Source organism: Stylophora pistillata, chromosome 2 (assembly GCF_964205215.1).
Source record: "Stylophora pistillata chromosome 2, jaStyPist1.2, whole genome shotgun sequence".
NCBI lineage: Eukaryota > Metazoa > Cnidaria > Anthozoa > Scleractinia > Pocilloporidae > Stylophora > Stylophora pistillata.
Window position 1 is genome coordinate 44,965,334 of NC_142520.1, and position 12,211 is coordinate 44,977,544.

At 39.9% G+C, this 12,211-nt stretch overlaps 1 protein-coding gene across 1 annotated transcript; it reads left to right on the forward strand.

Annotated features, from left to right (window-relative positions):
• The first annotated feature begins 3,301 nt into the window (after window positions 1–3,301).
• Window positions 3,302–9,267, forward strand: LOC148739795 (uncharacterized). The gene is made up of 6 exons (XM_088750064.1): window positions 3,302–3,543; window positions 4,198–4,312; window positions 5,136–5,207; window positions 6,025–6,096; window positions 6,764–6,835; window positions 8,789–9,267. Exons 1-6 carry the CDS (start codon window positions 3,309–3,311, stop codon window positions 8,862–8,864), a joined length of 642 nt encoding a protein of 213 aa, XP_088606190.1. The 5' UTR covers window positions 3,302–3,308; the 3' UTR covers window positions 8,865–9,267.
• Window positions 9,268–12,211: the final 2,944 nt, after the last annotated feature.

The following is a 12,211-nucleotide window of genomic DNA, read 5'->3' on the forward strand; positions in this document are numbered from 1 at the left end:
TCTTTCAATCACTTTTGGTGTTTGTTGGAATGCGCTTAGGCCGTCATCTCTATGCAAGCCTATTTGTTTTCTTATGCGTGCGGGTCTGGTTTAACAAGTATGTTCCCACTAGTTTGCAGGTTTCCGCTCCATCGAGGGAGCTCACATCCTCGGAGACCCAGGGGCTGTGGGTCGATTTCAAGTTAGGGCATGAAGAGCCCCTGGGGACATTGTCTTACAAGACTAGTTCCAAACGGTCGCAGTCGTTCTGCCATCTGATTGGTGCAAGAAAATCTTTGTGTTTTTCTGCCCAATCAGAGTGAAGTGTGCTTTGGAGTCCTTTCGTGTGTTGTAACACGGACAAATACTAATAGCTCACTTGCTCGCTATATTTGTTTGGGCCGTACGACGGAGATTTGCGTGAGGTGAAAAGTTCCAGTCTCAGCACACAATGTAAGAGAAATCGATCAGATTGTCCGCGAAAATCTTACCGGAAATTATACTGGATACTTTCGCAGGTATCACTAGAGAACTTGTTTTAAAGTTTGCGAGGTTTTTATACAAAACGATGGTTGCAGTCAATTGATATGTCGCTTTAAACGTTAAACGAGATTTAAGCTTAAATTTTTTCTAGATTTTTGTATAATTTGCTGTGACTGAAACTTTGCCAATCCCGTGAAGTTATTTCGTCGCACGGGCCACGAAGGTATGTCGAGCAACTGGTACTTGCGCAACTTTCTGTGCGTGCCAAAATCTAATCTCATCTTCGCTGGAAAAAAAAAGAAAAGCAAAGCGTGGAAAGTTTTGCTTATTAGATATGGGTAGATGACCCTGTACTATTAAGCTGACATTTGCAATAAAGCAAACCCACCCTTTCCATCCATTATTTCTTGGTCTTTGGTTCTCCCAGTGAAAGCAGCGTCGGATCGATTCCCAATGATCAAAGGTATTTAACTTGGTCTTCAACAATCCACAGAAGAGGTGAAATGACAATGACTAAGGGACTAGGAGAGAATCCGTGGCCTTCCTAACCCAAGAATTTCAACACTATGCAGCAGTTGAAAGATTAAACTCTTTCCAAACCCCTTTGGTAACTGCCCGAAAAAACCTCTCCTTCCCACGATGTTCTCGTTAATAAGTTTTTGTTCAGATTTTAATTAGCTAACCGGAAACACAGCTAAGCTTTCTCTAAGCGCTTACTGGAGGTCGTCTACGAACTTAAGCCGTATTTGAACGACTTTACTACAAAGCGAAGATTAGATTTTGGCGCGCACAGAAAGCAGAAAGCTACTTAGGCGAAAGCGCTAGTTGCTCGACATACCTGCGTGGCCCGTGCGACGAAATAACTTCCCAGGATTGGCAAAGTTTCAGTCACAGCAAATTATGCAAAAAGTCTAGATAGATTTAAGCATAAATCTCGTTTAACGTTTAAAGCGACATATCAATGACTGCAACCATCGTGTTGTTTACAAACCTCGCAAACTTTAAAACATGTTCTCTAGTGATACCTGCGAAAGTATTCAGTATAATTTTTGGTAAGATTTTCGCGGACAATCTGATCGATTCCTCTTGCATCGTGTGCTGAGACTGAAAATTCTCACCTCAAGCAAACCTCCGTCGCAAGGTCCAAACAAACCTAACGAGCAACTGAGCAACTAGTATATCTCCGTGTTAAAACACGCGAAAGGACTCTAAAGCCCACTTCACTCTGATTGGGCAGAAAAACACAAAGATTTTCTGGAACCAATCAGATGGCAGTACGACTGCGACCGTTTGGAACTAGTCTTGTAAGACAATGTCCCCAGGGGCTCTTCATGCCGTAACTTAAAATCGACCCACAGCCCCTGGGTCTCCGAGGATGGGGAGCTCACTGTTATATCAAATGAGGCTGGTGAATGCTTCTTGCTCCATGAGGTGTCCTGGTTGAACAATAGCGATTGTTTGGTTTGGAAAATAGTTTTTCTTTCTTCCGTGGAGATGTCTGTGTAAGGGGCTGTGAAAGTTAGATCGTCGTCGTGGAGCTTGTATGAAATGAATGGGTAGAAATTTATAAAATCAAAGGCGATAAACGAGCGGTGGTCCTTGTTAGGAATGTTGTTCAACCAATCGAGGGTCGCCTTTGTGTTCTTTCTTTGGTTAATATCGGTTTTCTCGATAATAATTTTGTTACTCTTGTCAAGGATTTGCTTACTTACTTTGCCAAATTCTGATTTGGATTTGCTTACTTACTTTGCCTAATTCTCATTTGGATTTGCTCACTTACTTTGCCTTATTCTGATTTGGTTGGACTAATCAGGCAGCATGTGGGGTTGTTCTGAAAATTGTCCTTGTGGTCTTTCAGGGAGATGAATGATTCTTTAGGTACCAGCAGTGATTCGACTCTATCGTCTAGCTTCTGTGTTTAAGCGAAGGCTTTCGCTTCAGCGTTGATATGCTTTTCTGTGTTCGCAAGGGCCTTCTTGTATTCACTTCTCCTTTCAATTAGAAAATAACGCTTTAAATCCCCATGGGTATAGTTAAAGTGTCTCATTTGACTTTTATTTTTCTGGTGGAAGAGAGACGACACTTACACAAACCATTGCAGCAAAAAAATAAGCAAACTCGCACAACTTCAAAACAAACATATGAATTTATTTACTATTTATTTTTCTTCGTAGATTAATCGTCGATGGAAGTAAATAAAACTTTCGTAAGATCGTTGAATGTTTTTGAAGCAAATTTGTCGTGAGAGTCATTCAACTTGAGTTTATTTGCTAAGCCAGTCAAAAGTGTAACTTCACTTTTCTTACTTAAGCGCTCTTTTATTGACAGGTGTCAGATCGCGACAGATAATGGTGATAAAAGTGTTTGAAAGCTTGTTTGGAAGCCTATTAAATCACTTTTATCCTTATGCAAATAAAAATGTTTTTGTTAAAGCCTCTCTCTCTGTCATTTGGATTACCTCTGTTTTCCCTACCACTTCCTCGCTCAAAATTTGTTCAGTTCGGGGAGGATCCTGCCGGCCTAAATTATTTAGGTTCTTTTGGCAAGCATTTCGTTAAGTAGAAGAAAAAAAATAAAAATGTTATTCTCCAGCCTAGGTCGGTCCGTATTGGGAAAAACTTTGCCTTCTGTCTTGAGTACCACTCTTGACCCACGAACTCAGGCGCTACTCAAGACCTCGAGCACAGTTTTTCCCAATACGGACCTCTTGCCTGGTGAATAACATATGCATATTTGCATATAAAATGAGTTCTCCTCTTATACTGTGTCTAAGGCTTGGTTGTTCTGTATGCCATAATCATTTCAATAATTTGTTTTCTTTGAAACTTTACATAGTCAATCTAACCATGGAACAAGTACCAAAGACGCAGTTTGTATTTTTGAACAGAAACTCTAACTTGTGGTGCCCAGTGAAAGGTGCACCGGCTCCATACATTATATGGAGAAAAGATGGTGTCGCTGTTCAAAATAGTACCAGCATAACATTTCAGCCTCAAATAACTTCGGAAAACGCAAATTACAGCTGCGAGGTAAAGAGAGATGGAGAGGTATTGAAAAGGAACATCAGCCTTAAAGTCGAAGGTGAGGTCTCATTGCTTCTCAGTTAGAACTATGTCAATACTTTCCATAACTGGATTGTCTAAACCTCGGTGAATTTTTTTATCTGCTCAATTCTTACCACGCAAAAAAAGAAAAAAAAGAAAGAAAGAAAACGGTTAAACTAGTTTTGTTGTTGAATGTTCTTTAATCTTTCAAATTAATCTTTCAATATCGCTCTAACTTAACTTGTATGCTCTTTCTAGTTTTTGAATGTGAATTAATGGCAAAGAAGTTATCTGTTGAAGGGGAGAGCGTAAATGATTAGAAGCAAAGGAAATTCTCACTTTCACAAGCCTAAACTTATTTCTATTACACTTAAAGTTGCCATGCGACATTTTGTCGATTTTGGTGCCTGTACACCGTGTACATGAAGTTCGTGTGTTTGACCCAGTTCTGGTCTTTAATTCAGTTTTTGAACCATGCTCATTCTTTATGGATAGGTAACATCGTAACACTGACTAAAGTGGTCGAGTCTAATCTTGGTATCTGTGATTTTACCGATATCTTCAATTCATTTTAAATGGAATACTCCTCGTTGCCAAAACAAATGACTAAACCCTTTTGAATTTGAAACGTTTGATGACGAGTTTTTCATGCCAATCAAATCATCTTTACAATTATTTTACCTTGTTTTAGAGTGCCCAGACCCGTGCGAATGTACAGTCTTCCACCAAACCATCATGAGAGTGAATTGCAGTGGAAAAAGTCTTAATTCAATTCCATGGAAATTTCCACTTGCCACGGCAAAATTGTGAGTACGATTAAAAAGTTATAAACACCAAGAAAAGATTGATCGAGAGAACTGCTTTCCCACTGAAAGCCCTATTCTCAGAGGAGTCCTTCTCATGCTATTCTGGAACTGCTTCCTCCCCCCTCCCCCTTCCCCCTTCCTTAAGGCCCTGTTCTCAAAGGAATCCCTTTTATGCTATCGTAGTACTCAAGTCAATTAGGGTAACTCATAGATACTGTATGATGTACCATGACCGCTGGTCGGTTCAAGGGAATTCCTGATGTGCAATGTATTCTTCACATGATTGCATATATTCTCCAAAGATCTTCAAGAACGGATGTGATCTTAAATTGATTTACGAGGGACTGGCTTAAGAGTAAGGCTTACATGCGGAACTCAGTCACTTTACTTGATCCTCTCTTACCCGCTTGTCCTCTGAAACCGTATGAATTTAACTCCTGGAGTGTAGCATAATAACAGAAGGGAGATCGAGGAATTTCCTTCCTTGGGTTAACCAAAGAGTGCAAAAAGCTGTTAGACCACGCTAGCAAAGAATCTAAACTGTACTCGGGGTTAGGGTTAGGGTTAGGGTTTTAGGGTTAGGGTTTTAGGGTTAGGGTTTTGGGGTTAGGGTTTTAGGGTTAGGGTTTTGGGGTTAGGGTTTTAGGGTTAGCCCTGAGCAATTACTGGACTCAATGAGTTATTAGTTATCTATTTGTTGTATTCTTTATATTTGTTCTCATGGTTGGATTGTGAAGATATCTAATTAAGGTTCAGGTATTACTTTTATCGCTGTATTTATCATGTAAGCTAGACGCTTCTAATGTGTTTTTGGTACATGTAGGTATTTAAACAATAACAAGCTGTGGAACTTGTCCCAAGGCATCTTCAGTAATTATACCCAGCTGAAGTGGCTGTAAGGTTACACTCTTTTTTCATCTGAATTGTGAACAACAAAGTCTGTATTGGACATTTTTGTGATGATTAAGTGATGGGAATGCAAGTAGCAGTAAACTAATGGACTACTCTACGAGTAACTTACGGTAGCAATGCTAAGCCTTTTTAGGTACCACACATCACGATTACCTTCCCCCAAACATTAGAAGTATACCTGAATTGATTTCTTTAGTCGCCGTCAATGACAATGACCGAAGTGTGATCGTGAAGTCTGCTTGTCCGGGTGAGGGTTTGTCCCGAGAAGGACTGTTGTCGAATAACAACAATTGTTTAGTCGATCCTATAGGCTGAGTTTCGTCGGAGTCGTCGAAACGTCGAACAGCGGTTCCGAAACAATTCTTCGCAGGAGTACTCTCACCTCAACAATCAAACTGCAATATCAATTGTTTTTCATTTGGGGATTATCTTAGTGTGGAGGAGCGAAATCACAAACCCCCCCCCCCCCCCGCTCCCTCCTCTCTCCCGCCCTAATTTTTAAATGGATACTTGGCCAATATCTTCTTTTCTTCAAGCTCTGACTTTAAATAAAGCTCCCTAATCCAAGAATTGTTGCCCAGCCTCCAAAATAAATATCCGCAGCTTACACATCTGATCAAACTCGAATTAGGATAGATTCGTAGCTGATGGAAGCGAAAGGATGATATAACTTTGTTTGAGCCCCCACATCAATTTAAAGCATGTAAGAAAATAAAGCATTGCCGGATTTACCCTTTAATTTAACTCAGTTAACGATTAACGCATCATAATGAACATTACCCTCTGACATTTCTTGGAAGGGAAATGAGTGACAACTTGTTGAATGAATTGCCATCAGGCATATTCAGTAACAATCCCAAGCTGTTTGCCGTGTAAGTTATGACTTTCTTCATTTGGTTAAAAATGCCCGTAATCCATCTCGTACTGGGAAAGATACCAGCACGTCATAACACACTGACTTTTCGACGGTAAACATTCATAGTTCTGATCCGACAGAGGTACAGAAATCAAAAACTGAAAACAGAAATTGAATGAACCAATCAAAGTGTTTACAAGAGAGTATTCACTGTAGAGTGTATATTTTCCTTTACCAACCTTCCTTGATAACTTACCCTCCCTCCCCCCCCCCCCCTTACTTCAATCAGTATGGCCTTTCTTGTAATGAGGACTGTACTTAATGACGTTGTGTATTGTCAAGCCTCAAAATCCATCACAATAGATTACGGGAAGAGGAAGGAAAAGTATTGTCAAATCATCCATGCAGTTGTTTCCAAGTCTAAATATTAGAAAAAAGCCAAGTGTACTACAACTACTCGCGTCCCATATTATAGCTGGTTGTCCTACTTTGTCTAATAAAGGCCTTTCTTTATAAAACTGGAAAGAAAATGTCGGTTCTTAGAGAATGTTAATTTGTTTGCGGGTTTATTCTATGCCCTCAGATCAGAACATGAAAAAATGTGCACCTTTTTTTAGCACACATTTTTTGAACTTTGTTAACCAAAACAATGTTGCTACAACCACTTTAATTTTTTTTTGTAGGTTATTACAAAACAACCGGTTGAAGAAATTGCCTTCGGAAATTTTCAATAGCAATTCCCAGCTGGGATACTCGTAAGTTTGGAACCTGCCATACCGAGCAAGAAAATCATCAGATCAGAGAAGCGACTTTACAACGATTTTATAGGTTTCCTTTAGTCCTTTTTAGTATCCTTGAATAATTTCCTTCTCGATTATTACACCCCTGAGTTTCGATTTTAAAAGCTCTTCCATGATAACTTACCTGACACAAAACTGATGTGTCAGGATGAAAAGAAAACTCCGTAAAACAAAGAGAAGCAACGATGCAGTGTCTACATCTAAACGTTTTGTAATAGAAACACGAACAGGTCAAATGAACAGGGAGATACTCGTTCATTTACCTAATATTAAATCTTTGTGGTATGAGGGTCACAAATACTCGTTCTTACAATGTATAGAGGTTAAGTTGAAATTGTCACTGATCAGATCAATCTTTTTATAAACATATTACGCAACCTGAGAGAACAAAAGAAATCTTAGGCACGATGTCAGTTTTTGAAGGCGCCCTGTCAGCTAGTGTTTTTAAAAGGTCTCTTCACAGAACCACGATCTCTTATGGTCAGAGGTTGTAATAATCACTTTTGAATGCCGTTTACCAGCCAAACTTTAAAAACGATAAAATTAAAGAAAAAAAATAGACTTATTTAAGGCTAGAAAACGATCATGTCATAGTTTCGAATGATTATAACACGGAATATCCGACGAGTCACACATGTTTTTATCACTACACGCGCGAAAGTATATTTAGTTTATATCATAAGCTTTGAATGCCGATTGCAGTTAAAAAAAAGTCTTAAGGGATAAATTGTATTAGAGGTTTGCAGTACATAATTATCCCAGAGTATGGAAAAATGTTATTATTATCTGGTCAAAGCCAGTAACTTTCACCAAAGAGCTCAGAGATAATGATCTAAATTAAAAAAAAAAAAAAAACCGGTAAAGCAAGCGTTGGACATTATCGAACATTTGAACGGCGTATTGCATCATTTTCCCCACAAAATTCCAACGAAACAGATATTCCCTAAAGTTGCAACACGAGACACAGGAAGCAACCTTGCAGGACACTTGTAATGCTACACATGTATCATTACCCAGCGGTTCTCGGACATCCCTCGGGAGGTGAGGCGTGAATATTCTGTTTTTGGTAGTTTCTTGAATAGAAAATCAAGTTGAAAGACAACTGCAATGAAATGCTACAAAGATACTGACAGCCAAAAATGATTTCAAGCTAAACGCAAGGCTGAGTTTAAGTTTTAGCGTGTGAAGCCCTCTTAAAATTGGAGAAAATCCATGCTTTTTTGAAAGTGATGAGTTTGGCAAGCGGTTTCAGATTAGTCATACGATTTTTTGTCACTAGTGTTCCAACAGGGCATTTTTATTTGACAGGTTTGGTTGGAGTAAACCCTAGCTCTCATCTGATGATTATGTTCTCGATTATCATATCTTTTTTCGAATAGTCTGGAATATAACGAGGATATTGCATGGTCGGATGATCACCGACCTCACTTCGATTGCTATTGCCATCTATCACTGAGATGCCTTTTGTCCGAGAAATTGAAAGTTTTTTTCTCACGCGACAATGCTCCAGCCAAAGATGACGAAGGGCATTCATCCGCAGTAAATACTATTTCCACTACTGATTTAAAGGAAAAAAGCACTTTATCTTTCGATAGAATTTCATTTCAGTCTCAAAAGAGTCAAGGTTATATTTACAACAAATGTTCGAGAAAAAGCCATTGTGGGAAGCACGAACGCCATGTCAGTGAATCCATGACGACATTCATATCCTTTCAGTTGACAAAGGGGATTGGCCAATGGGTAATGGATGGATGTTTAAAAAGATATCCAGGAACGATGAGCGACATTTTTTCATGGAGTTGACACAATCTCCCGAAAATACACATACATTGTTGTTTCAGTACCCTTGTTCTCACCCAAAACCTTTCTAACTACTTAAAAGTACTTACTTCACTAATTTTTCGACAGGCGCTTGGACAACAACCATTTGGAGGAGTTGCCAAATGGCATATTCATAAATGATATCAACGTAAGAGAGTTGTAAGTCAAAAGTTAACAGAAAATTCTTCCTAACTTTAATCCTGCTGGCATAGTAAAAAGAAGTCAAGATGGGGATAGCCAGGGAATATATGGGATAGTCGTATCAGTTAAAGCATTACAAACATTAGACAGTCGACAAAGTGACAAAATGTGCTATGGTTTGATATATCAGTCTTAAAAGATCCGGTATCCACCGGTTCCCAAGTTAAGCTTTTTATTATCTTACGTGTAAGAGAGTTATACTCCTTAACTGCGCGGTAATTATCTACCTTAATGAAATTGGACTTCTATTTAACAATTATTCGCCGAAGGCGAGGTGAATAACGTCGAATAATCGACAACATTCACCGAACTTGAGGCGGATAATTGTTTTAGTATAATTTCAGAGCTGAACAACAGAGACATTTGCTAAAAGGATCTAGCTATGGCGCCCAATAGCCACACCGGTGGACATTTATTGAGACCAGTCGTTCGATTCGAGTCGAATCGTGTTGACAACATCTTCATCCCCCCCCACCCCCCCCCCTCCCCCTTCCCCCCATTGTAGCCACTTGCGGAATATTTTCTAAGAGTCTTGCAAATGCACTTCCGGTAAGTGCTTCCATGTCATGAGAGATGGTTTATTCAGACTTTCGGTATCACGAGACGACTTAACCGCAAATCGACTTCCGGTAGAACGATTCCTTGGAATCTATCGCCTGCATAAACCAACGAAAGTTCAAGTGGTTTTCGATTGCTCGGAGACATTCGAAGGACACTCCTTGAATAAGAATTCCTTCAAAGACCAGATGTTACCAGCAACTTAGTTGACGCTCTAAACAGATTACGATAAGAGAAGTACGCCTTTATGGTAGAGGTAGAACAGATATTCTTTCAGGTAAAGGTGAGAAAGGTAGATCAAAACTTTCTGAAGTTTCTGTGGTGGCCAGATGGAGACATGGAATAGAAGGTGGGAGAGTATTGCATGATACTTAATCGACGCAGTGTCGTCCCCTGCATATGCTAACTATGCTCTCACACGTACGGCTGAAAACAATGGAGTCGAGTATGGCATTAGGACAGCTGACACCCTTAGAAGGGTACGATGTTCTCAAAATGGCGAGCACCGAAGACGAAGCTATTAAACTAGAAAAGGATGACAAGCCAGTTTTTGAAAACGGAGGATTCCACTTCAATAATTTTGTGGGAAACACGGAAAACATCAATAACTTATTTTGAACCCTGATGATGGCAAACAGCCGAAAACGTTTGGTTTAAACGTTTTAATAATTTTTTCCTAATATTTAAGCCTTGTATATAGAATATCAGTGACTCAATTCCTCAAGAACACCGTTTTGTTTGTTATGCGAAAGGCTCGCGCGAAACTAAAGCAGACAATCAGCATCTCGAGGCTGGAATTGGCGGTTGCCACTTGATCTATTAAGATCGGTGACATTTTGAAGGACTACTATCTGTTGGACGGTAAAGTCACTTAAAGATTTATAAGCAACGAATCCAGTCGTTTTCATGTCCATGAAGCCAATAGAGTTCAACTCATTCATGATCCCACAACCCCGGCACAGTGGCCCTACGTAGACTCTACGTCAAATATCGTAGACGAAGGTTTAAGGGGCATGTCACCAAAAGACTTTGTAGAAAAATCAGAGTGGATTAAGGCTTCCTGACTCACTCTGAGAACCTACAGACAGCCGGTTTAAGGAATAGAACTACGAAAAATACGCGGATCCCGATTCTCCAAAGGTTAAGAGAATTCCAGTTACTGCAAGTACGGTGAAAGAGAGTTTAGACATCCTCAAGAGATTAAGGAGATTCTCAAGTTTGCAGAAAGATAGCTGTAGTGCTTTGTTTTAGATAGAAGAGAAAACTAAGAATTAAAGTCTTATCCAAAGAGAAGGAGCCCAGTAATGGTATATCCGAGCATGGATCGACCAAGGAAACCTCTGCTAACACAGGACCCAGCGTCGCCGACTTAGAGGAAGCCGAAGTAGAGATAATAAAGCAATTCCAAAGAGAAGTGTTTCCTTCAAAAATTACAAGTCTCCAAAACATCCAAACAAACGCTAAGTACGGTAGTAGTCGTGCACTGGACAAAGAAAAGACGAGTGTGTTAAGGAAGACAAGGTCTCTTTACAAACTGGATCCACATCTAAACAGAGACGTTGTCATAAGAGTTGGTGGACAAATACGGAAGGCAGATCTGTCAGAACCTCTTAAGACCCCGATCTTCCTGCCAAAGTCAAGTCATGTCCCTTCACACAGATGGAAGAATAGTGGAAGAGAGATCACCTTGAACGAAATTTGTGTCAGTGGCTATTGGATTATCAGCGGAAACACGATGGTGCCACATGTCGTTATCTCCGAAGTACCATGGGACAGCAAAGAAATTCTTGACTTACCAAAGTCGCGCGTGGATCAGCACCCCTCTTTACATATTGTGCTACAGATTTCTAGGGTCCTTGGCATATTTAACAGGAAGATCTGTCGCGAAGACATATGGAGCATTGTTCACTTTCATGGTAGCAGAGCAGTACATATAGAGGTGGCAGATTCCCTCGAAATCGATTCTTTCATACAGGTACTGAGACGATTCATCTATCGACGAGGACCAGTCAAAAAATGCGCCGTGACAGAGGAAATTTCATTGGCGCGGAAACCGAGCCTAACAAGGCTAAAGCAGAATTGAATGATAACCTGAACAAGGCAGCCTCCTTGAGGCTAAAATCGATTGAATTAAAAAGCCAGCATCTGCCAGCCACTTCGAAGGTGTCTGGGAAAGACAAACGATCCCATCAAGGAACCTGGAAATCGTTTAGACGAAGAATCGTTAAGGAAGTTCCTGTGTGAAGCTGAGTTCATAATCGACAACAGACCCTTGACGTTGGAGACACTCAATGACCCTCTTTCGGGACCGTCTGCATTGCCAGGCAAAGCTTGTGCTGACTCCACTCGGAGAGTTTGTAGGAAGAAATAGAGACAAACACAGTATTTAGCATAAGATTTTGATTCAAGGTGGAGTAAAGAATTTCTCCAGCAGTTGCAAGCGAGAACTAAGTGGACCCGGCCTAAAAGAATTGTCAAAATTGGAGATGTTGTGTTATTGAAAGAATATTACAAGATTTAGCCAGAGGGAAATTTGTGCAGATGTTTTGCGGTTGTACACCCTCAGGTATAGGTATAAAAAAAGTCATATGCAAAGAATTAAATTTCAAATAATTTGAAATGGAACATAGAATCAGTCTCATTCAACACAAAACTCTAGAACAAAAGTTTATCCTTTAAATCGGCGCTCTTAACCCCATAGGTGTCAACGAACGCTTTTCATTCTACTAATTTATTCGTGTTTTTTTCGCG

Excerpts from the sequence above, each read along its gene's own strand:
- LOC148739795 (XM_088750064.1), top strand. The coding sequence starts at position 3,309 with ATGGAACAAGTACCAAAGACGCAGTTTGTATTTTTGAACAGAAACTCT. Across the intron at positions 3,544-4,197 it reads CATCAGCCTTAAAGTCGAAG|AGTGCCCAGACCCGTGCGAA; the intron begins GTGAGGTCTCAT and ends ACCTTGTTTTAG. Across the intron at positions 6,836-8,788 it reads AATTCCCAGCTGGGATACTC|GCGCTTGGACAACAACCATT; the intron begins GTAAGTTTGGAA and ends ATTTTTCGACAG.